This window comes from Poeciliopsis prolifica, unplaced genomic scaffold (assembly GCF_027474105.1).
Source record: "Poeciliopsis prolifica strain line A6 unplaced genomic scaffold, Auburn_PproV2 SCAFFOLD075, whole genome shotgun sequence".
Lineage (NCBI taxonomy): Eukaryota > Metazoa > Chordata > Actinopteri > Cyprinodontiformes > Poeciliidae > Poeciliopsis > Poeciliopsis prolifica.
Window position 1 is genome coordinate 692626 of NW_026562450.1, and position 25229 is coordinate 717854.

Consider the following 25229-nt stretch of genomic DNA (forward strand, 5'->3'; position numbering starts at 1 on the left):
CTGAAATCTAAAAAGAACCACAAAAACCACAATCGGACGCACGCGGTCCCTCGTTCCGATGCAAACCGTGGCCAGGGAAGAGTGCCAACCTGTCTGCCACTCCTCTCCTTTTCCCTCTGCGGTGAACCCGTTGCCTCTCCATCTTTCTCACATCCCGGCTGCCCGGCATGCGTGCAGCTGATGCCCATCTGGCATGCGCCGTGTCAACAGAGCATGGGAAAAGTTAATCAGCAGCTTGGCATCTTCGCCTCTCCTCCCCGGGCCTTCTCAGCTCTCCTTTCAAAACTATCTGCCACAATTTTACTTCTGTTGCCATTACTTTGGGAATTTCTTTTCTTTTTTCTTTTTTTTTTTTTTTTTGCATATTTCTGCTGAGATCAGCATGATGGTTTATTTTGTTGTTGTTTTTGAGCTCGTATCTTTCTTCCAAGCACCAAACAAACCGCGGGCGGGGGAAGTCTTCCATGGAAGAAATACCACCTGTTGAAATTGTTGTTACTGTGATGACGGAGTGCCCTCTAGTGGCGAGACCCTCATGCTCTTGTTAGGAGGGAAATCACAGCATTTATATGTATAGATACATATCTATTCATAGTTCTCTTTCAGCTAATTGAAGTTAGTTCTGTTTTTGCTTCTTCCGCAGGCCTGCAATGGATGTGGAGGCTCCAAGTGTGACTGCAGTGGAGTGAAAGGAGAAAAGGTAAAAAAGAAAAGTGCATTAAAGTTTGTGTTTTTTATAAACATGGTCCGTACCGTAAAAGTATTTGCATGGTTCCATTTAGTTTCACATTTTGTTGCAATGCAGCCATGTCTTTGTGCAATGTAAACTCACAGTGGTGTATAGTTTATTTTTAATAAAACAGACTTTTAAGTTTTATTGTCACACTTTTCAACTGCCTTTTTCCTGCAAAGACAGATGCAAGTCTCTTGCTGCAAGTTTCTTTCCAAGTCTACAGGTTCACACTTTGCGGCTGTCGGTGCAGAAGTAGATTTTTGATCAGTGGTGCCCAAAATGCGGCCGAGGGGCGATCTGCGGCCCTCTTGGTGATTTTATACGGCCCCCAGAGCCAGCTGATGCACTTTTAAAAATCTTTTTGGGTGAACTTTTTACAGAAGAAAAACTTTAAAATTAAAAAACTTATGGTGATGCTAGTTTTACAACGAAAAACTAACATCACCAGTTGATAGCTTTCTGCTGTCGAATATCTTTCTAGAATTCGACGTTTAACATTTTTCCTGCCCTCTGATTAAAACAGCAAGCGCTTCAGAAGAAAGAACGACTTTCCATTCTTGTTGCTGACTTAGACAAAACAGAAGAAAATACTAATTTACCTGCAAAAATTTGATCAACCAAAAACAAAAAAAGCAGTGTGCATGTCGGTCTTCTAATAATGCGAGCATGCAAGAACCTTTCCATGTATTGGACCTGTAATCATTTGCAGATCACTTTTTTACAAACATTTGACTTCTGTGCTCATTAATATCGAGCTGTGATTGGTTTTGTCCCATTTTTTTTGCCTAGGGCTGGACAATAAATCAATAACAATATATGTCGCAACAGACACACGATCAATATCAATAGATATTACGTCACTGAACTCCGGTGCAGAACCGCACAGCATTCTGGGGGGTGTAGGCAGAGGAAAGACTTTAGCCGCTGAATCTCTCATAGCTAGCTAACAATGTGTGTGTGCGTGGCTTGCAGGGGGAGAGGGGTTTCCCAGGTCTCACCGGACAGCCAGGGGTCCCAGGGTTCCCCGGACCTGAGGGACCAATCGGAACAAGAGGAGAGAAGGTGAGTTCGACTTAACGCTCAAACATTTCAGATCACACGCACTAATAGTTTGTCAAGACGTTTTAACACTGGACTAAAACTACAGGATCTGGATGGTCCATGAGAATCAAGAGTGTCGATCATCACTGTGGGCCTTTAGCTTTAGCAAAACACGACAAATTATCTTAACTGACAGAAATATAGTCAAAGATGAAGGAGTCAAAATGGGAAAAGGCTCACCTCTTTCAAAAACTGCGTATGTGGTTTTTTTTTGTGTGTGTGTAGACTTGTATACGGAAGTTAAACAGTTTTAATTTAAACCCAATAATTTAATTAACTCTGTAAAGAGAATAACTACTAAAACGTAACCATCACTAGTCAGTTTAAACCTAATCCTACTCCTTTTCGAGGTTTGTCATGAGATATAAATTGGAGTGGACGCTTTGAGCCAGACCTTCCCATCCAACATCAATGTCTGACCTCATCAATGTCTGACTTAAAGAAAATTGGGTAAAAGTTTGTTATACCTGCAAAAATGTTGGCCAGCGTTGAGAACGAGACGTCACTCAAGTTCACGTCAGAGAAATCGAATGGGGAGACAGCTAGGCTACGAGTAGCACGCTCCCTCTCTGTTTTCATAGGACTCATTGATCATTGTTTTGTCATCTTTTTATTGTAAACCACACGTTGTTAGAAAAACCTAGATTAGTCGGATCAGGAAAGTTTGAATCGGTACAAAGTCCTGAGAAAAGTGTTCTTTATAAATCAGAATTCTTGATCTTATTTCACTGCGTCACCTTTAGTCACCTTGACTCCTAAAGCGTTACACTGGAAATCTCCCAGTTTCTAACCACAACAGATGTTTTGTTAAAAATGTTCTTTGTTTTGTGTTTAGGGAAGTGATGGACCTTCAGGACCATCTGGTCCAAAAGGAATAAGAGTACGTACATCAGCTTTATTTAAAACACAATTTCCCTTTAATCTGCAAATATTTTGTCTGGAACGTCCATCATGCAAAAGGAAGAGTCAAGTTTAATGCTGTTTTATTGATTCATTTTTGATTTAAACTAAAAGCATGAGAAGAGTTTTGAAAAATATTTTGTTTTTATTCTTATTTTTTGTGTTTTATTTGATTCTTTTGGAGTCATTTCTTAGCTGTGTTCACCGTTCATCTTCAGTTGTAATACCCCACTATGGACACCAGATGTCCCCACTTTGCCATATTTCAAACATTGTTGGGATAAAGAGATTTTTTTTTCTCTTTCTAGAATCTCTAAATGCTATTTTTATTTATTTATTAGGCCCGAGCAGCTAAGCGCTGCGAAGGCCTATTGTTTTCCTATTGTTTCTTATTATTATTATTATTATTATTATTCTCCCTCCAAATGAATTGGCTTTTTGGGGGCTTTATCATATTCAAAAACTCACCAAACTTGGCGGAGGCCTTAAGCCTGTTTCAAATTTACGTATTTTAAAGTCGACGCAACAATTGCAAAAGAAATGGCTCAATAGCGCCACCTTGAAATTTTCAAAGGACCCTTTGCTAGTCACTTACTTCATCGTAGAGACATGAAATTTGGTACACTTGTAGAGCTCCCCAAGATGCTCAAAATTTACAATTAATGTCATAGTGCAAGTATCACAGGAAGTCGGCCATTTTGGATTGAATGTCCAATTTTGAGCCCATTTTTGCCGTTTACAGCCTTCATATTTGATCGAACTCCTCCTAGGGATTTCCATTGACCGGCTTCAAACTCGGTCAGTCTGTTCATAAGGCATGTCCCATCTAAAGTTATCAAAACGGTGAGTTTTTGAGTATGCTGAAGGGGGGTTAGCAGGGGTCAAAGTTCACCTACACGCCATAAAACATAAACTGCTATATTTCCTACACAGAATCTCACAGAGGGACCAAAGTTACTGTGATTGATCATCATCGGGTGTCCTACAATACCCTATGGTCGAATGATGACATCACTTTGGCCACGGCCCCTGAGAACAGGAAGTGTCATGTTTTACTGTTAACGGTCGCTATCTCACCCCTTTCACCTCATCAACATGAAACTGTGCCCAGACACAGAAGACATGTTGGTGTATTGTGGATTCCAACCCCGATCAGCTTTGATGGAGCAGGTGGGCGTGGCGCGTGGCGAAGTGACCTGTAACGCCATCGCCATACGTTTGGCTCTCAATTCCACATTTTCGGGCCCAGCTGCTCCAAACTCACAAGGATGGACCCTCATCCACTCCTCGACAGGAATCCATCACAATATTTGGTGGGCGTGGCCTAATTTCTCTATAGCGCCCCCTAGAAAACTTTAAATGATCAGCCCCAAGCCATGCTTTAACCTACAAATACAAAACTTTGTACACATGTGTATCATGTCAGGACTTACAAAAAAGTCTCTTGGAGCCATGTCTAAACCCCACAGGAAGTCGGCCATTTTAGATTGAAGTTCAGATTTTGACCCCATTTTTGCCGTTTAAAGCCTCTGTATTTGATCGAACTCCTCCTAGGGATTTCGATTGATCGGCTTCAAACTCGGTCAGTCTGCTCATAAGGCATGTCCCATCTAAAGTTATCAAAACGGTGAGTTTTTGAGAATGCTGAAGGGGGGTTAGCAGGGGTCAAAGTTCACCTACTCGCCGTAAAAAAATAAACTGCTATATCTCCTACACAGAAACTCACAGAGGCACCAAAGTTTCTGTGATTGATCATCATCGGGTGTCCTACAATACCCTATGGTCGAATGATGACATCACTTAGGCCACGCCCCCTGAGAAAAGGAAGTGTCATGTTTTACTTTGAATGGTCGCTATCTGACACCTTTGACCTCATCAACATGAAACTGTGCCCAGACACAGAAGACATGTTGGTGTGTTGAGGATTCCAACCCCGACCAGCTTCGATGGAGCAGCTGGGCGTGGCGGCGTGGCGAAGTGACCTGTAACGCCATCGCCATACGTTTGGCTCTCAATTCCACATTTTTGGGCGCAGCTTCTCCAAACTCACAAGGATGGATCTTCATCCACTCCCTGACAGGAATCCATCACAATATTTGTAGGGTGTGGCCTAATTTCTCTATAGCGCCCCCTAGAAAATTTTAAATGATCAGCCCCAAGCCATGCTTTAACCTACAATTACGAAACTTTGTACACATGTGTACCATGTCAGGACTTACAAAAAAGTCTCTTGGAGCCATGGTCTAAACCCCAGAGGAAGTCGGCCATTTTAGATTGAAGTTCAGATTTTGATCCCATTTTTGGCGTTTATAAACCATTTCAGTAATTTGCCACTTGGGGTCAGTATTGCTCCACAAATGAAAGAGCAGATAAACAGGATGAAGAACAATATCAGTATTTCGCCAGTAGGTGTCAGTGTTCCTCCACCAATGACAAACAGATCCACGGGCGGATGGGCGCGAAAACTTTGTGAGAGCGTTGCCATGAAATTTCTAAAAGGATAGAAATGTCTCAGATAATTTTTGTGGAATTAAATCATGCAGTAAATGTAGCGTTTTCTTACTTCTTCCAAACCATTTCAGTAATTTGCCACTCTGAGTAAGTATTACTCCAACAATGAAATAGAGTGCTTTAGAAACACAGCTGAAAATGATGAAAAATGACGAACTGTAGTACTTCGCCATGTGCATACGATCGGCTGTAAATGACACGTGGATCATCCGACTGACGCCAAATTGGATACGTATGACCTTTGTTGACCTCTAAAAAGAACAACAGCATTGAAATATATTTTGACTCCACTGCGCGTCCTACATTAATCCGCCAGCTATATTTCCTCGCTAAACCAATGAATCTGCACCACATTTTTTGCATCGTCAAGGAGCGACTCCGAACGCATCAGTGCGTACCGCCTGGTGGACGGGCGCGGAAACTGCGCAACAACTTCTGTCTTAGCACGTGGCCAGCGTTGATGGAAACTGAGCAACAGCTTCTGCGGTGCGGGTGGAGGAGCTGAAAACTGCGTGAGAGCTTCTGTGGTGGCTGGCGTGAGGCGGCGGTTGCTCGTACCCCGCGGTGGACAATAGGCCGGAGCGGCGCTTGGCTGCGAGGGCCGTTCGAGGCTGCTTGCAGCTTTAATTTATTTTGTTTCCCAACAGGGACCACCTGGATTGCCTGGGTTCCCAGGAACGCCAGGACTTCCAGTAAGTTCAAAATAATCCAGAACCACTCTTTTTTTTTTTTCTTTTTTTTTTTTTGCCAAAGCAAACCGTCCCGTGTAACTCAACTGTGTGATCCTGGCAGGGTCTGCCAGGACAGGATGGACCCCCAGGCCCGAGGGGAGTGCCGGGTTGTAATGGGACAAAGGTAACGGAGCCAAATTAGAAATCAGCTGTTTTTTTTTTTTGTTTGTTTGTTTTGTTTTTTTATTGTATCATACAGTACCTTCTTTATCCTAAAAACCCTTGTTGTCTTTCTTCTTTGTCTTCAGGGTGAACCTGGTTTTCCAGGAAGTTCAGGAATACCTGGACGACAAGGATTTCCAGTAAGTGATCAATAAAACAAATTACTTTTGCCAAGTAAACGTAAAATAACAATAGAAAAAAACTCTTTACTGTTCATTATAGAGGGTCAGGTGTATGCCATACTGCTCATGGAAGACAAATTTAAGCACTTCCCTTAGTATTCAGAGTATTTGCCTTTTATTGAAAACTCAAAGCATTTTTCAACTTTAGGAGCCTTTTTGAGGAACCCTGTGGAGTTTCTGTTCCCAAAATTACAAGTAATGTATTTCACTCGTCTGAGCTTAAAATTTTCAATCCGTTTTATCTGCTTCCCTTAAATACGATAAGTGGAGACTCATTCACTTAGCCGGCCTTGAAGACGGGTAAGTGAATGATCCAGGGGTAGAAAAGTAAAATTTGTGTTAGAATGTTTGACTGTTTTTGTTCAAAACCTCAAAATAAAAAAACTGCAACTCATTTGAAATGCGTTTTAACATGGGAAAGCTGAAAGAAAAAAATACATGCAATTAAAAAAAAAAACATTTGTAAATGTGACACTTGCTACAGTTTGGATATATCTTTTTAGTTTTGTTTAAGAGAACAAGAAGTGCAAAATGTATAACGTTATGGTTGTAGAACAATGGGATGTGTTCTTGAACGGAGCTCACCTTCACGCAAGCTAAACTACCGGATCAGAGTTTTTATCACGAAGGCTTTTATCTCCGAAGATTCTTCAAACGCAAAGCACTGATTTCCAATCAGAATCTCCCATCTGTCTCCTTCACAGGGTCCACCTGGTCTCCCGGGAGAAAAGGTAGGTGCAAGACCACCCCGATGTTCAATCGATGCCTGTCACTATGCTACTTTCAGATCCAATGAAAGTAGCGATTTCTCAATTGTATGATGAATTATTTGAAAAGTGCAGAGTCGCGGCTGTCTGGATCCTCGATTGCTGCGTCGGCAGATATAGCCATTTCATTGGACTTTTGAAGCTCTTTTTGTAGATTTTATTGCGACCTTCCTCTTTCGATGATACCGTTTTGACAGCATGCAGCAATCTAATAAAATCATAATTTCCCAAATTGCTAACATAATGAAGATACAGCTGGTTTTTCACAAGTTAAATGTCGAGGTTTACAGGGGGAAAAAAAACGCAAAGCAGTGGTGCATAAGATTAGGAGCTAATGCTTAGCAGGTGACATTAGCCTGAAAGCATATAGAAGATTAGTTGTCTTTTAAAAGGCAATATTATGTTTTTTTGCCAGGCACACGATGCCATTTTATAACTGACATCAGCTGTTATGAAAATGCTACGAATGTCAAATATGACTGAAAAAAATGTTACTTCATTTTTTAATGCCTCGAAACGATGGCCTTTGTCTCTTACTGTTTCAACATGACATGCACACCACCACACAAAGCAATGTCCATAAAAACATGTGTAATCCGGTTTGGTTTAAAATAACTCTCTTGATGAATGGAGTGGAACCTGCGAGCCAGGCCGTCTCGTCCAACATCACTGTCTGACCTCACAAATAAGAAAAACAGCAGAATCTCATCTAAACACACACTTAAAGTTTCTGGAGCGCCTCCTCAGAAGAGATGAAGCTGCAGATTGCTACGGAAAGGTGGCCCGGCATCATTTCACACCACTCAAATTCATGTCTGTATTTAAAGGCAAGAGACCCAATAGTATTGAAAACATGATGTACATTCAGCTCTTCTTCTTCTAGACTTGACTGGTTTTCATGGCGTATGGCTGATGATGAACAATTTTTTTCTTCCTTTCCCTCAGGGAGACCGTGGAGACGTGTTTACCACCAACAATTTTGGACAAATAGGAGAAGTCGGTTTGCCCGGATTGCCGGGATCTCCGGTGAGGAAGCCATTTCTCACTCCTATCTTGTATTTTACCAACAACTTAAGAAACCACTGATTTCAAAACAACTCATTTAAAATGTAAAAAACCCCAAAAAACAATAAGATTTACCTTCACCTAACCTTTATGTAGAAGAGCAGATCCTTCTCTCTCATTTCATTATATGATTTATATTTATCAAAATGTTAGACAAATATCCACCAGAACCGCACAGCAAATATTTGTTTATTTGTTTTGTAAGATTTCATAAAAGGAGAATCCAGTGATATAGTCAGTGCGTCTTTTATTAATAAGAAATTTAAATGTTGTGTTTTTTGTTTCTCTATATTTTCACAGGGTAGTCCTGGACCCATAGGTTTACCAGGCCCGACTGGCCCTCCAGGATTCCAAGGCTTCCAGGTAAAGGAGGGCTTCTGAAATACACACACACACCCCCACACACACACACGCACACACACACACACACACCCACACACTGGACTAATATTCCTGAGCTAAACTTGAACATTTTTCCTGTGCTCTTCCAGGGTATTCCAGGTCCTCCAGGTCCTCCTGGACCAAAGGTGAAATCAGTCACTTTTTACCCTCTTTATCTTTTAATCATATGAGTAAATAAGCAAAAGATGATCAAATGTAATGTTTTGAGCTGATATGCAACGTGCTGAATCTTGATCCACTCTGTTCTAATCTCTCTTTAAATTTCCCGAACAGGGAAACATGGGTTTGAACTTTGAAGGTCCCAAAGGAGACAAGGTGGAATACAAGTCCAAAAACACTCATTCATTCATTGTACTTTGATCACAGTTATTAATAAAGTATTTCCTTTTTACAGGGTGATCAAGGGTTGCCGGGACCTCCTGGTCCTCCGGGACCGGGTCAGGGGGAGCAGGTCAGACCACCACCAACAGAGATCCAGAGAGGGGACAAGGTACCTTCATTCTTCTAAATTTGATGTTACGCTCCTTCCATTCCAAAAGATGCAATCAGATTATATCAGAAGTATGTAGTGATTTTGTTTTAGCATGTTGGACTAAATATTCGCCACAATTTCAGTGCAACAAAACAAGAAACTGACCCATATTTGCATTTGCAGGTGGTCCTTTTTAAAAACTTTTTTCCTGTTTGGTTTGACTGCACATCCAAATCAAAATAATAACTCTAAATGCTAATAGAAGAGGCAGAAATGACACAAACAAATAATTAAATGCCCTTACTCTTAAGAATTTTCTGGAGTTTCTTTTCTAAATAAATGAAGTCATGTGAAAATAATAATAATATATGTATATAAAAAAAGACTGGTTATAATAGTTATATTTGTGCATTACCGTCAAGGTTGACCAGTTACTGACCATCATACTTAATATCAAGCTCCTTACCCTGAAGACTTCAATTTTAACTTTCACCTCATGGTGGCAGCAGAGAATACATAAGACATTTATGTATGAAGGGACATGGTTGCTTAAAAATTAAATACTACAGTGATTCAACCAGAATACTGTAAAAACAAAAGTGTTAATAAATACATTAAATGTTCTTGTTAGTTTCATTGAAGTGTTTCTATAATTGTTAAAGGTTTTCATTAAAGTTGTGTTCCCTCTCCCCTGCTTCACTATCTCTAAAGGGTGACCCTGGCCCTCCAGGTCCACCGGGTGACCCAGGCAACCCAGGTCCGCCTGTACGTATCAGTCGCCATCTCGTTCATAAGAAGAAACCCTGTAAAGACCAGGCAAGAAAAGCTCATTTTGCATGTCTGACGCTGTGATCCGATAGGGTCCCTATGGTGGCCAGAAGGGAGAGAAAGGAGAACCAGGAGAAGCAGGAAAACGAGTGAGTATCATTTGTCAAGAGCTCATTGAATAGATTGTTAGACGTGTCCGTCTGACCACGAGATGCTCGCTGGTGATTGTGTTAGCTGCACCTTCGCAGTTCTGGTGTTGGACCCTCTTTTTTCCTTCAGAACTGCTTTGATTCTTCAAGATTCACTCAATGAGGTCCCACAAGCATTCTTCAGAGATTTCCATCTATGTTGACATGATAGCATGTTATTTTACATACAATGCGAGTCTCCCATACCACAGTATCCCAAATTTATGGGGGCGTGAGATCTGGTGACCGCGGCGGCTACTGGAACAACGAAGTCCAAAGTTTTCTCCTCCGTTTTTAGTAAGCACATCTATAGTCATCTTCCCATTTTCACAGGGAAAACCCGGCAAAGACGGAGAACCCGGAGCTCCAGGATACACAGTGAGTCACAACCAGCATACCAGCAAAATGTGCGAGTTTGCATCTCTTTTAAAATCGTGCCAGTTACATTTGTGACTTTTCATCCCCATCAGGGACTCAAAGGAGAGCCTGGAAGTCCAGGTCTCCCGGGCCGAGATGGAGAGAGAGTGGGTTTCTTCCAAAAATGTTGTCCATTGTCTGTCTTCCCATATTATTAACAGCTCAACGGGTAATGTTTGAAACTGCTTACGTCACTCTCCACCTGTTGACAGGGACAAAAAGGCGACAGAGGTTTTCCGGGTCCTCCAGGACAGGTACGTATCTGACATTCATTTGACACCAAAACTATTTGCTGACTGCAGAACCGTTTTGTTTCCCAAATGAATTTTCTCCTCTTCAAATTTTGTTTTTGGCTTATTGTATTGTTAGAGTAGATCTAGAAAATCGGTCTCTGAATGTCTGAACTTTGGGTGTGTAGGGTAAAAAGAGGAAACAAGAAAGATATTTAGCATCACTGCTACCTGCTACGTTTACATCTTCTCATCATGGGCTTAGTATAAATGTTCCATTAATTTTCATAGATTTTTTTTTTACCGTTTTTTTCCCAAGTTGTCTCTTTCTATATTAGCCATCTTCTGGCATATTTCTGGTGGGATATTTGATCACTATTAGCTGACACTGAAAAAGTTTAACCTGGTTGATTTTTTTGGGATCGACCTGGCCTTTGATCATAGACCGTGAGTTTTTTTTTTTCAACCAGATTTGAAGTCCGATCAGTTGAGGATCACTATTGATCAAACGTCCAATGTTAAGGACTGTGCTAAGATACGTTTCTGAGTTACAGCACTTATCAAGTATAAACTTTTTTCTTGCTCTTTTTTTCCACTAGGTCATTCGGCCGAATGGAGCTTCTGTTGGTCAAAAAGGTGAACCAGGTTTTCCTGGAGTTCCTGGAGCTAAAGGAGAAAGAGGACCACCAGGTAATCCTAAGACATAGATACAGGCACAGAACCGACTCGGTCAATATTTTTGCTTGTAGTTGAGCAGTTAGCAGTTTTGCCAACCTCATTAAACGTACCTCACTAAGATTTTAACACTGGCAATAAAGCGATTCGGTCAGAAGGTGATGTTGGATCATCACAATTTTGGTTGTGCTTGTGGTGATGCTAAGTAGTTCAGACGAGAATGCTTCAAAATATAAACGGAGTATCTCTTTGAAGTCAGTGAGCAAGTTATTTCAACAAATTTTGAACATTATCGCTAAAGTTCAGGCAATGTTCTTTTCGGAAAATAATTTAAAAACCGAAAGCAAAAATAAAAGCAATAAAAAGCGTCGACTTAAGGTACTTTCCTTGTTTTTAATGATCGTGTTGATCCTGTTCCTGCAGGTTTCTCGGGGCCTCCGGGATCCCCAGGAGTTCCAGGCATAGGCGGCAGCGGTCCTCCAGGTCCTCCTGGCTTCCCTGGAGACAAAGGTCAGAAGGGAGAACCCGGCACTCCTTCGATTGCCTTGCCCGGTCCCCCAGGACGTGCGGGAAACCCAGGGAATCCTGGTCCACAAGGGCCGCCTGGTCCTCCCGGCTATACCTCACCGATCGATAACTGCCTTCCTGGAGAGCCTGGGCTTCCTGGAATCCAGGGTGCAAAAGGCTTCCCTGGAGAGCAAGGCCAGAAAGGTAAGAAAATAAAAGGAAGCTGCTCAGTAATATATATCTGACTTGTCTGGCTTAGTTTTACAAAATAGAAATCTGTTTCCTAATATCGCAAAAACATTAGCGCACCCGACACAGAAAAGCTACTCTTGCCCCCTTACACTGAAACAACTTTGGCCTCTTTTGGAGACTTCTTTTAGTGTCTTGCAGTCTGATTTCAGGATAAACTCGGGTGGACATGTTGACAGATATTTTAAATGTCATCCACTTGTAGTCTTTTTTCTTTTATCAGTCAACCTCTTTAGTTTCCTTCTAGTTTTTCTGTTTATTAATACTATGTGAATTTATTAGTATTGAAACAATTGTTATTAAAGTGTGAATGATGTGTATCTCCTTGGCTTTCTATAACATAGCATCAAGTAGTGTTGTTACTTTCACTTATTATATATATTTACATATATATAAACAGCAACTTCAAAAAAATGTCACATTGCGTCATAGCTGAAATTGGACTCTGTCTCTTTAAGAAGCTCCTACCCTTTCCGATACTCCCCTTTCAGCAACAGTGCTTCTCTGTGATGCCCTTTACAACTATTCTCAGGACCATTGGACTGAAATGTAGTTTGTAGATAATAGCTCAGCAGGTGTTTCCTGATTGCTGCTGCCACTAGTCTGGAGGAGCAGTTTGGGGAGGTGCAGGGAAGGAGCGCTTCATGGGGCGGGAGTTCAACTAGGGACTGAAGCTCCAAGAAGGAGTTTTTGCACAGATAGGCTGCGCTTTGCACGAGCAAGCACTTTGCACAGCTCAGTGGTTGCCATGGGAGATTCAAGGATTTCTCAAACATGCATGAACGAATCAAAGCAACATCAGGTATGTTTCTGATGAGGGAATAAGATCATAACGTAAAGTTAAAAAACAAACAAAAAAAAACATTTATTTTGCATATGAACCCTCTATTAAGAATGCATATTCAAGGATTTAAGACATGGGAGTGTTCAAATGTTTTCAGGACCTTAAACAAAGTAAAAGAAAATAAATAAATAATGACAAAAGTAAAATCAAATGTGTAAAACAAAGTTCGAGAATTGTCAAGTGGTTTTTAAGAAATGTGCAGCTGGGTGCAGAAAACACAATGACTATGTTTCAGGTCAGAAGGGGGAAACCTGTGTGAACTGCATTGACGGAGGTAATCCTGTACCTGGGCCAACAGGGCCTCCAGGACCGCCAGGCTTCCCAGGTAACGTCTGTGGATTTTTAAATTTTTTTATTTATGTGTTTATTTCTGACATCTTCATGTGTCATAAGCTACAATTTGGTTACTTAAAATGTTCAGGTCTGCTCTGTTAAAACATATTTTAGGCATCATATTTTGCTTACCAACGTTACCTCATAACGAGCTGCAAGTAAACATTTGGAGCAGAGGTTTGATTAATCATGAAGCAGAGAAGCAACAGTCAACATATTATGCCAATTCATGGTATTTTAAAAAAGCAAAAATGTGATTTTTCTGTCAAATCAAAAAGACGTTTGCTGCTGTTTGAGCTGTGTGCAGTAGGAAATGCGATGATTATGGCGAGTTAGCTGTAGTGAAAAGCTAAGCCATTGTTGGTTGCACTGTCCGTTGTGTTTTTAAATCTATTGTGCTTCCATTTATTTTCCTAATTTTTATCAGGCTCTCCTGGCCCGCAAGGTGTCAAGGGAGAACCAGGTCTTCCAGGAACACCAGGCCTTGGTGGAGCCCCCGTGAGTAGTTTTTGACAAGCATGACTTTTGTACAAGATAGATATTTTGGGGTTTAGGTCTGAAAGGGTTAAAGGGGAAAAAAACTATCCAAACCAACACAACCTTATGTATATAATGAAAAAAAGATTACTGCCAAAATTGGAGGATTGAGAAACCACTAAACCCTCCTGCGGACACTCGGTAGGAGTGCAGCAGATGTCACGGTTGGACAGCATGAAGACAGGAGGGTGTCACATCAGAGCGTCAGTTCCCAAAACCACACACACATAAAAAAGTTGACTCCTTTGCAGCACTTCTTCACAGGATTCTAAGTTAGAATACATTCACTGTCATTAAGAGAACGGCAGTAGTTGCTTTCGAGGATGGGAGAACCATTTCTAGGTTTAGTGGCAATTGGTACAACCACAATGATTTGGACAGTTTTTTCCCCAGTTTTTAAATAAAAACTTTATTTGCTAACTTTATTTCAATGGAGATCCGTGAGAAATACTTGTTCACGTTTTTGTAGCACACTATAGTCAACAAACATTAAGAGAACATTTGCTCATTTTTATTGCTTACTTTTATTAGGATTTTTTTTTTCTTTTCAAAACTTAAGAGTCAGTCTCTTGCCTATCTTGCCTCCTATTACATGTCATTGTCATCCCTCGAACTTTTGTTTCCTCTGTAGGGTATTCCTGGTCCTATAGGTGCTCCTGGTTTCCCTGGAGAGAAAGGAGAGCCAGGAGACACCTTCGGAGGTGGTAGTGGTGTGAAAGGAGAGAAGGGTGACAGTGGTTTCCCTGGACCACCTGGTCTGCCTGGCCTGGATGGTCGACCCGGTCGTGATGGAGCGCCTGGGCCTCCTGGCCCCAAGGGAACTCCTGTGGGTGACTTTCCAGGATTTTGTGCTGCCTTACATCAATTCAACCCTCCATCGGATATTTCATACATGTTTGTACCTGTGGTCTGCAGGGGTCTCTGCTCTTAAAAGGAGAACGAGGACCCCCTGGTGACACAGGTCCGCCCGGCATCCCAGGAGACAGAGGTCCGCCAGGCGGCCCTGGCTACGGAGTCCCGGGTTCACCAGGGCAGAAAGGTGTTCAAGGCAGCTCAGGATTACCTGGCTCTCCCGGACAACAAGGCAAGAAGCAAATATATCGATTCTCATATGAACTGGTTTTACTTTAATTTTTAAACTAAATATATCACTGATGAAATTGCTACTCCTGCATTGGATTAGAAGGGATTCTGATGTGGTTTTAAAGGTCAACAAGTTATTAAACCGTAACAAATGTGCTTAACTTTACATTCAGAAAATAGGTAGAGTTGTCGTTTAATGACGTAAAAGCAGCTCTTGGTAGACACAAATGTGTGAAACTGCGTACTGACATCAGTTGGACAGTTTACACAAAGTGTCTTTCATTGGCTGTTCAAACAGCTGTGCTTTTAAGATCAGGGAAATCAACGTTTACCTCAATTTGTAGGTGTAAAAGGCGAACCAGGTCCAACAGTCACAGAGAAGGGTCAGCCAGGACCCAAAGGGATGGATGGCAACCCAGGGTCGCCCGGTCCACCAGGTAGCATGCCACACCTGTGACGTAAAGCATTACCTTCACCATAACAACAGTAATAATGCACCGATTGCTACTTCTTATCAGGTCCACGAGGTTTAGATGGACAACCTGGTTTACCAGGTTTCCCTGGACCAAAGGGTGATCCGGGACAACCGGGCATCGGCCTTCCAGGTCCTGCAGGAGTTAAGGGTGAATGGATATGAACCAATCCGTCTTATGCTTCTTTTAACTCATAAAAGTGCTCATGTGAATCTTTACATCTGCTTTTGGTTCCTAATTATCAATCTTACCAACTTTCACGTCTGTTCGCTAGGTTTTCCGGGTATCCCGGGTCAGCCCGGAACACCTGGAAAAGTAGGTAGACCAGGAACAGATGGAGTCCCCGGGCCACCAGGGTTTCCTGGACCAAAGGTAGGCTAATTATCTCTCAAATGATTGACAGGTATTGAAACTATCTTAAATTATTTTTCCTGTCTTGGATAAATCTGTCCGCTGAACATTTAATATCTTCCACTCCTGACTGAGTGAAATTAACCATTTATTTGTTCCCTGTCTGTGCATTCAAAAGGGTGAGGCAGGCTTTGGACTTCCTGGTCCTCCAGGTTCACCTGGACTACCAGGAGCTAAAGGATTCCCTGGACAAAAGGGAGATCCTGGTTTCCCGGGCAACCCAGGTGGACCAGGGCGACCTGGGTTTGATGGCGGACCAGGACTTAAAGGTATTACGAGTATTGTATGAGTACATTAGTTTGTCTGTTTTATTGTCAATACAGCAACTTAAGACGATTGTTAAAAAAAAAATCACAACAGCTTTTTTTGACAGCTACAACTTTATTTGTCATTGTTTAGGGGAGCCCGGCTCACCAGGCCAACCTGGACCTCGTGGGCCCCCTGGAGGCTCAACAGGTGGTGTACCAGGTCCTCCGGGCCCTCCTGGACCCCAAGGGCCTATTGGACCACAAGGTACGTCACAAAAGATTGGGTCGAGGTTGATTTCTTACTGTCAAAGGATTTGGAACATAGAGTTAAGTTTTTTTTCCCCCATTTGGTAAAACAGTCTCATGTGAATGCAGCTGGCAGAACGCCATCTCATAGAGACGCGCTTTTGATGCCCGACCACTCTTAATATCACTTAGTGCGATTTCCACAAGAGCACGCCAAGCAAGAACTAACAGCAGTTAGTTCTGGTGGTGCACCAGCACGACTCTTTGCCGCTCTCCTTTTACAATGTTAGATCACTTTCAATATGTAGTTGCTGCCAGATAATCCGTGCTAATGCAGTTTCTGTGTATGTAGTTCAGGTCTAAAGTTTATATACTTTCTTCACTGGCGTGAATGTCATATTGTTTCTGGAATTGGAGCGGTTGACTGTTGATTCTTTTTAGTGTTGATCGGTAATGTCGTCACCTCCCTATAATAATGACCTAAGTAAATTTTTTTTCTGAAAGGTATCTCACTTTTGACAAAAAAAAGACTAAGGCCAATATTGTAGTAAGGTGATAATATGCAAAATACAATTTCATATATATAGTGAAAATACACATGCCAAAGCTTTTAAACCAAAAATAAAATCTAAGACTGAAAACAAAACCCTTGAATCTGAAAAGTAGTTTTGAACTTTTTTTTTTCTGTTTCATTTTTTTTCCCGTTTGACCAAACTTTGTGGCCCCATTTTAGCTCCATACAAGTCAATAGATAATTTGGATTGTGATTAGGGCTTTGAAAAATGTAACATTTGTAATATTTACAATGTAAATAACCTTACAGCCTTCCCCATGGCTTTACTTCAGTATCTCAAGGCTAACAATGGCTTCTCAAGGAAAGACTAGCTAAAGACTTGACGTCAATTCAAATCAGAAGCGGTGGAGTTTCAGTTGTCTCTATACTGATTTAATTGATCGTCCTTACAGGATACCCAGGAGGAAGTGGAGAGAAAGGAGACCCAGGTCCACCAGGCTTAGACATCCCCGGGTCACCAGGTGACAGAGGGAATCCTGGTTTTCCTGGACCCCCTGGACCAATAGGAATCCCAGGACCCCCTGGAGGACCTGGACGGGACGGCACACCTGGATTTCCAGGTGAAATAGTGTTATCTGTTGCCTTGAATTAAGGCACAGTATTCTTTACTATCTGGCATGTAGCCTGTTGTGAACATTCCAAATATCTGTTGATCTTTTGCTGATAGTTTTATTAACATCATTGACTTTTCGGTTTATGTTTTCTCCTAACACACGTCATCTGCTCTCTCTTGGGGCGCTGCAGGTCCGAAAGGTGACATGGGTCCAATGGGACCTCCTGGACCATCAGGGGGACCTGGCTCTCCGGGAGGACCTGGTGCACCAGGTTTTAAAGGTATTTACACAAAGTAGCTCTGTTGGCCACGAAAGGTACCGCCTGCTTTTGAGCTTCCTATCAGCTTTTAATTTAAAGGGATGATTTACGCATTTTAATAAATCCGAACTACATTTCGCCAGTCCCAGTTTAAGATTGAAAACGTTTATTAATAAATACAGAAAGTAACTTTGAACCACACAATCTCTTAGGTTCCTATGTTCCTGTGCCACAGGTGAACCAGGATTTCCAGGCATTAACGGCATCCCAGGTGGACCTGGTTCTAAAGGAGAAAAGGGAGACCTAGGTGCCCCGGGACTCCCAGGTCCCAGCGGGCCAGTAGATATAAGAGGAGCTAAAGGAGATCCTGGAGCTCCAGGTACGATAGAAAACATTCAAACATCACATCAGTTACGGTGCTATCTTTACATTTCCAGCAAACTCTCAGCAAAAAAACACATTAATAAGGAATTCCCCCTGTGTTTAGGATCACCTGGCCTTCCTGGACCCAAAGGCATTGAAGGTCTCCCTGGTGACGCTGGACTGCCTGGACAAGATGGACGCCCTGGCATTCCTGGACCGCCAGGTAAGGTGTTACGTCACCAATGGATGGACGGAGGATGGACAAATATTCAAACGATAAAAAGACGTTGGTTCTTTGACACCAATGGGTTTTGGCTGCAATTTAATGTCTTTATTTTGTGCAGGGCTTAAGGGAGAACCTGGTATCCCAGGGGTTCCTGGTGGTCCTGGATCTCCAGGTCCAAAAGGCACAATGGGAGAAATGGGAATTCCAGGTGGGTGAGCTGTTTGCCTCCCTCTGCTACTACCGTCTTCATATTTTTAAATTGGTGTTAGACACATCGATATTAATGGGAAAAAGACATACACCCTTTTTCATTTCTACATTTGGATACATTTAAAAAGGATCCAGTTTTGGAAAATTGTTTTAATGTAATATATATTTCACACTATCAGTATGGAGGCTGCTAAGGTACAAGAAGGAATTTCTTTCTTTCGCATATCTGCGCAATACGTTTGCGTTCCCTTTCTGTATGTGTTGAACTGTCTTTTCTTTATGACTATAAATTTCAAAAACGCTGTTATTGCTATTTAATGACATTTCTGACACGCTGACTATATGAAAACTTTGTAGCAATTTAGTATGAAAAGTTTTCTGTACTTGAACATTCGACCCACCAATGTCGATCTTTTCTCTATGACACAACAGGCCCTCCGGGGCTAAAAGGCACACCAGGTTTCCCAGGTAGGCCAGGAACCCCAGGTCAGCCAGGAACACCTGGCCTCCAAGGACCAAAAGGTGACCCAGGTTCTGCTGGCGTTGGGCCACCCGGACCACAGGGACAAAAGGTGACAGAAAGAAGGGTTTTCAGTCCTTCTTTCACGACATATTCTGGGTTCAGTTGGGCATGACAGATCTTGTCAATTCTCTCAAAAGGGAGATCCAGGTCAGCCGGGATTCCCAGGAAGTCCTGGAGCTAAAGGAGGTCCGGGAACACCTGGTCTTCCTGGTTTACCAGGGTTACCGGGGGCTAAAGGAGATGTAGGCCTTCCGGGATTCCAAGGTGAGTAATTTTACTTTGGGACTCTCAGTAAATCTCTCATGTAGTCAAACAGACTGACTTGTCATCTCTTGGTAGGTCCTCCTGGGATCCCCGGTCCAAAGGGTCTTGATGGTGGGCCTGGTGCCCCTGGTCTCTCAGGAGCTCCAGGTAGACCAGGAGAGTCTGGTCGACCAGGGCCACCAGGACCGATTGGGGAAAAGGGTCAGCCGGGAAGAGATGGGATCCCGGGACCAGCCGGGGTCAAAGGAGAACCAGGTAGGTGGCAGTTCGTACGGTGTGAATGTCCACTGAACTGAATGTTCTGCCTGACTCAGTTCATTGTTCGTGTCTACTCCAGGAATTCCTGGCTTTGGCGTTCCAGGTCCTCCAGGGATTCCAGGGCCGCCAGGTAACTTATTTCCCATTATACTGTATTTTAGTCTTCAACATTGTGCCACTGTTCTCTGCAATCTCTGGTACTTCCTGTGAAGGTGAAAAAGGAGACCCAGGCCTACCTGGTCCTAGTGGAGGTCCAGGATTTCCCGGCCCAAAAGGGGACAGCGGCTTTCCAGGTTCTCCAGGTCCTCCAGGTGTCAGTGGCCCTCCAGGTCCTCCAGGAGTACCATTCCAGGGCCCTAAAGGAAATCAAGGACCCCCTGGACCACCTGGAAGAGCAGGTAAAGGGCTTGGGTGGCACTTATCACCACATGGTCGGTTGGATGTTCCTGCCTGGTTTTCTGATGTCAGATAGAAGAAGTCAATGAAACTACAACATCTAAGCTAAAAGATAAGCTAAAGCAAATACATTCTAAATGTATGCTTGGTTACATTTTCTGTGGTAAAATGATTTCATACATATAAATCTTGAGCAATGACAGGATCCAGTTGTCTGAGAGAACCAGGCAGAAGCTCCACATTGAATGTAAAGTCTCTAGTCACCGTGTTGGTTGATTTGCATGGGTCATTGTTCCACCAATCAGCACTGCCGGCCACAGAGCCGTGTCCCTGCTCTGTTCCATTTTGAGCACCAGGTTTTCAACTTGACACCAGAGCATGTCGGGATTCTTCCCTCCTCTTACACCCCGCCACAATCTTCACCGGGATTTCTCTCTGTGCCGGATCGTTACGTTCACATTGTTGTGCCCGAGTCGCCATCTCATGTTTCCTCTGTACCCAGTCCATCCACCCACATGTTTCCTCACCCATTTTCCCCACTCTCTGTGATCCCATCTTGAGGCCTGATGGTAAACTCCTTGACTCTCCACGGTCCTGAGTTACGAGTGACTTTGTGTGTTTTTGTCTTTTCACAGCCTGAGTGTGTGTGGTTCATGTCGACCATTTGTCAATTGGATTTAATCACCCAAGCCACAGACAAACTCAAAACACTCTCATAAAGCTGTTTGATTTTGGATCAAACAGGCATTTGTTTTTTGGGGGTTTTTTTTGAGTTATCGCGTGCGTCACATTTAGCATATCACAATTATATATGAGAACGCAGCAATTGTTCAGCGGATGACAACAACTTCACAGCAGATCTGACAGATCAAACATCATGTCACTAGCATAGCGACAAGAAATCCTTAGAGTCAAGGATTTCTTGACTCTAAGTGAAGAAATCCTAGAGTCATGAAAGGCTAACAGCTGGCCTAGCAGGCACTAGAGTAGCAAATTTTAGTTATTTAAATGTAGTTATTTAAACCAACTCAAAATGGAAATGTAACATGTAACATGTTCTTACATTGATGTGAATTATTTGATAAGCTGTCATGGCCATCCAGAAGCCCTTAATAGGCCCTTTTCTATTCAATGATGCTGAACATGTTGGCAGCTACTTTCAAATCCATGATGTGATTGTCGAGCTCTGCTGCATTGTTATGGTTTTAAGATGGACACATTTTCAAAGAAAACCTACAGTTTTAAACTTCAGTGACAAAAAGAGACAGAAACCTGACACTGTTTTTTAGAAAAAAAAAATTTTCATCAAAAATCACAAATTTCACAGGTACCACTGAAATTTAGACGCATATAAAATTCATGTATTACTGTAAAAGAGTAGTTAACTTTAGCAAATCAGAAATCTCAAATTGTCATCGGCGCGTCTCGATCAATAGACCCTAAATCTGAGCAAGGCTGTTGTTTTTGAGTTTGTGACTGGCTTCACTGCCTGACTGGGTTTTGTCCCACCAATCGAGCCACCTGCATGGAGACTTGTTCGTCCCAACAGCAGACCTCACACAGTGCTGGACAGAGTGGAAAATTCACTGAATATAAATCGTGTAAAAGCCACTTCACATTTCAAATGCCCACATCGTTCAGCGGCTTCTTTATGTGAAAACTCAAACTTAAGAATTCATAATGTCATATATTCCATTTTGACGGATCACAACGAACCAGCAATGGGGGAAATGAGATTTTGATCTCTTCCTTTGCTCGTACGTCAGCAGTTTAAGTTTGCTACTGACAATGTCATTGACATTTTTCAGTTCATATGAAACTCATTACCCCACAGACGTTTCCACTAAACTCCATCACTGTGTGAGGTCAGAAGGAAATCAAATGTCAGTGCAATAATGTGACGCTATGAGATCTTACCCCATGTTTCCTATGGCTTGGCCCCGCCCACCACGGCGTGGCCTCCACCTCTCGCCTCGCCACGTGACAACTTTCGCGTCTGGCTCTGAAGGCCCCGCAGGTCAGACGAACGGCGTCCGGACTTTACTTGCACGTCCTCTTGCAGCAACACTTGTGTTTAATATCACTCTGATCCACTGTGATGGAAACAAAATCAGCTGAAAACTCTGAATCATTTTCTTGCTTCTGATTTTCGTCCCAATAACTCCTTTCTCTCGTTTTTCATGCACGCTGATGGTAGGGGTAGTCCACGTTTAACAAGTAAGCACGTTTAGATTGCAAGTGTCTCTTATGAGTAGAACGGGTCACCAAATTTATGTCCAGCTGGATCACATGATCTGTCATTAAATCAAGTTCACTGAATTATTTATCCCAAGCTTTCACCATGTGACTAACTCACCAAGGATTTGCGTCATTCTTCTTTGTTGTGATTTCTGTACAATTCACAAAACCTTTATCTTTAATCATTGGATTAATCATTTACTTTTTATTTATTTAAATGTAATCCATTTGCTTTAAGTTTTGTTTGTTTTTTAGACTAGAGTGCTTTCCAGAATCTCAATTTTTCACCCACACCTCTATAACAAACCCCAGAGATAATAATCTCCACAGCCTTATATATATATTTTATTTTTAAAAAATTTTACTGGAAGCACTCCTAAAAAACATATCAATGTTACCAAAATCGAATTGTTCCTTCTAAAATATTCCTGCTGTTACAGATTTCTCTGTCTAAACCTCCTCTTCTTCTTCTCTGTTTTTTTGCCGTGCGGCATCCTGCTATCGGTTTACCTGGGAATTCTGGGAATCCTAGGTCCTCCAGGTTAGACCCACCGGATTCTTGGTTTGGATTAAACGTTGTCACTTTGTCAACTTACGACTTATAACATTGGGTGAAACATTAATGCAAGCAGCTGCGTGGTTGCCCCGGTGGCTCGCAAGACTTTTGAGTTTTCGTCATGTGTTCCAGTTTGCTTTAGCGACCTGAGAACCGTTCAAGTTCTTTAAATGAGATACGACACTTTGATGGTGCTTTAATCCTAGACAGGATGAATGGATTATGGTGGTGTCATTGTTTCATAACCCATGTTTTATTCTACAGGACCAAATGAACATCTCAAGCTACTACTTAGACATGCAAACTCACCACTGATCCTATCATCCTGTTTATCATAATCAGATCACCTTTCAACTCTGAACAGTGTCTTTTCTATGATGTGAAATATTTTGACATATTTTTTTTTCAAAACGTTGTTTTGCCTGTAAATGTATAGGTAGCACAAATACAAATAAAAGGTAAACAAAAATATATATTTATTGAGACATTGCAAACACGTGAACTTCTTTGATGTGATCATATTGTAATATGATTTATGTGTTTCCTCAGAAGCAGAAAAATTATCCAACAAAAAATATATGTCGACACATAGAGTATGTGAATATGGTTCAGTTCAGTTAAATTTTTTTATTTTTTACAATCCAGGTCATAATAGTGTGACAAGAAATAAAAAGTCTATTACATAGATTTACAGTTTCTAATTGAGACGGTGTTCCTTATAGGACTCTAATGGGTCTGTAGATTTTATTCCTATCAATAAAAGCCTAAACGTAAACATAATAATAACCTGTACTGTAAATAAGAAACAAAGGGACATTCAGGTAAGCCAAAACAACTACTTGACTGCAACTAAAAGATTTAGTTGCAAGACTATTGAAAGTTGACCTTGCATGTCCATTGCATACAGAGACACAACATTTTAAGTAAATGATTCGAGGACTGAGATGTTATTCTCCATCAAAGTAACAGATTATTTTTCAGTTGAAACTCAATTCACTGCAGCGATAACAATTAATTATCATTATTTCATGCCATGCCATGCAGACACTCAATTTGCACCAATGAAGAGTCACTCTGTTCAAAATCCCAGCAGTCTGAAGCAGCACCAGCAGCAGTGGAGTATGACCAATTTTGGGAGTACTTTGGTTCATTTAGAAATCGTAGAGAGCATGTGAACGGTTAACCCAAAATATATATAGATATTTAATAAAAAAAGGCTAACTTCACAACAAGAGAAACTTACACTACCGTTATGCAGTAGAAGCCTATAAAATTATCAAGAAAAAGATGTCATATTTTGCTGTTGCTATCAAATAAAGAACATGGCTGACCTCTTGTCCTCTGCATCGGAAGGTGTGCCTGGGCCAGAGGGTCCCCGCGGTCTCCCAGGAAGTGGCGGTGTTAAGGGAGAGAAGGGGAACCCCGGAAATCCGGGTCTGCCTGGCCAGCCTGGTCAAAAAGGAGATCTTGGTTTTCCAGGAGCACCGGTAAGTTCCTGTTGTTGAAATTGCTACGCTCTTTTCCCAACTGTTAAAATAGTAAAAGACACAGACACGGTTGTCAAATTAATTTTTTTAAATTAATTTATTTATTTTTTACAAGGGCCCCTCTGGAGGTCCTGGTGGCCCTGGTCCAAAGGGAGATCCAGGATTTCCAGGCGTTGCCGGGTTCCCAGGTTAGTTCACACCAAATCCTTTTGGCTATTTTCCGATGCTACAAAACTGGACATCAGGCTTTCTGTGTTGATTTCATTTAAAACAGGAATCCTCCTTTATTTTGTCTTTCTCAGGACCAAAGGGAGAGCCAGGAGCTCCTGGTCCCAGTGGACTTCCTGGAGATCCTGGGGGCGACGGAGCACCTGGTGGGTGAACGGCGACCGAGCTACACGCAAGCTGAAAATTAAAGCTAATGGGTCATCATCTGATGAATTATTTCCACACAGGCCCTCCTGGAGATCCTGCGGCTTCACCTGTTGATTATGTGAAAGGAGAGCGAGGACCTCCGGGTCCACGAGGAAGCCCGGGTGCTACAGGCCCACCCGGTCCGCCTGGGGCGCCTGGATCCTCAGGTGGGTAGAGCAGCACTTTGGTGAAGGAGGTGTAATTCAGTCTGATTTTGATATGTACATGTTGGATGTGTGAGACGACTCAAGAACTACTTCCTTTCTGACTTCAAAATAATAGACTCAATTGTGGATACACAAGGGTTTGATTCTAAAGCACTCAAGAAATCTTTGAGCTTCATTTTTGCCGCAACGTTCTGCTTCACCCTGCTAATGGCCGATCTGAGCGCTACGCTTAAAACTGAAGTGTATTTCCCCCCAACTTCTTCCAGGTCTACCAGGCCCCTCTGGAGATCCCGGTTCCCCTGGTCCCCCAGGCTTCAATGGCCCACCTGGCAGGAAGGGAGACACTGGACCTGCAGGGCAACCTGGTGAGAAATGTCATAAAAAAAAAAAACCAAATAAATAAATAAAAAGTAATCTTTAATTATGTTTTTGTTTCCATTTTACTGATCACAATGCTCATAAAATCTGCATACGATGTATAATGCGTGTATTTTTTTCCCTTCAA

At 42.1% G+C, this 25229-nt stretch overlaps 1 protein-coding gene across 1 annotated transcript in view; it reads left to right on the forward strand.

The window, feature by feature from the left end:
• Positions 1-25229, forward strand: part of col4a5 (collagen, type IV, alpha 5 (Alport syndrome)) — a 49700-nt gene that overhangs the window by 20387 nt on the left and 4084 nt on the right. The window contains exons 2-44 of the mRNA XM_055021291.1: positions 644-700; positions 1706-1795; positions 2670-2714; positions 5893-5937; positions 6038-6100; positions 6225-6278; positions 7025-7051; positions 8033-8113; positions 8453-8515; positions 8644-8679; positions 8828-8869; positions 8949-9044; positions 9738-9791; positions 9887-9943; positions 10316-10360; positions 10453-10506; positions 10612-10653; positions 11229-11319; positions 11728-12015; positions 13140-13229; positions 13665-13735; positions 14406-14600; positions 14690-14858; positions 15202-15294; positions 15376-15480; positions 15605-15702; positions 15860-16010; positions 16141-16254; positions 17202-17369; positions 17554-17643; positions 17858-18001; positions 18110-18208; positions 18330-18419; positions 18854-18993; positions 19082-19208; positions 19284-19463; positions 19546-19596; positions 19679-19864; positions 24010-24143; positions 24259-24331; positions 24446-24517; positions 24599-24724; positions 24991-25089. Of these exons, the coding sequence (XP_054877266.1) occupies positions 644-700; positions 1706-1795; positions 2670-2714; positions 5893-5937; positions 6038-6100; positions 6225-6278; positions 7025-7051; positions 8033-8113; positions 8453-8515; positions 8644-8679; positions 8828-8869; positions 8949-9044; positions 9738-9791; positions 9887-9943; positions 10316-10360; positions 10453-10506; positions 10612-10653; positions 11229-11319; positions 11728-12015; positions 13140-13229; positions 13665-13735; positions 14406-14600; positions 14690-14858; positions 15202-15294; positions 15376-15480; positions 15605-15702; positions 15860-16010; positions 16141-16254; positions 17202-17369; positions 17554-17643; positions 17858-18001; positions 18110-18208; positions 18330-18419; positions 18854-18993; positions 19082-19208; positions 19284-19463; positions 19546-19596; positions 19679-19864; positions 24010-24143; positions 24259-24331; positions 24446-24517; positions 24599-24724; positions 24991-25089 (4195 nt within the window). The remainder of the gene's footprint in view (positions 1-643; positions 701-1705; positions 1796-2669; positions 2715-5892; positions 5938-6037; positions 6101-6224; positions 6279-7024; positions 7052-8032; positions 8114-8452; positions 8516-8643; positions 8680-8827; positions 8870-8948; positions 9045-9737; positions 9792-9886; positions 9944-10315; positions 10361-10452; positions 10507-10611; positions 10654-11228; positions 11320-11727; positions 12016-13139; positions 13230-13664; positions 13736-14405; positions 14601-14689; positions 14859-15201; positions 15295-15375; positions 15481-15604; positions 15703-15859; positions 16011-16140; positions 16255-17201; positions 17370-17553; positions 17644-17857; positions 18002-18109; positions 18209-18329; positions 18420-18853; positions 18994-19081; positions 19209-19283; positions 19464-19545; positions 19597-19678; positions 19865-24009; positions 24144-24258; positions 24332-24445; positions 24518-24598; positions 24725-24990; positions 25090-25229) is intronic.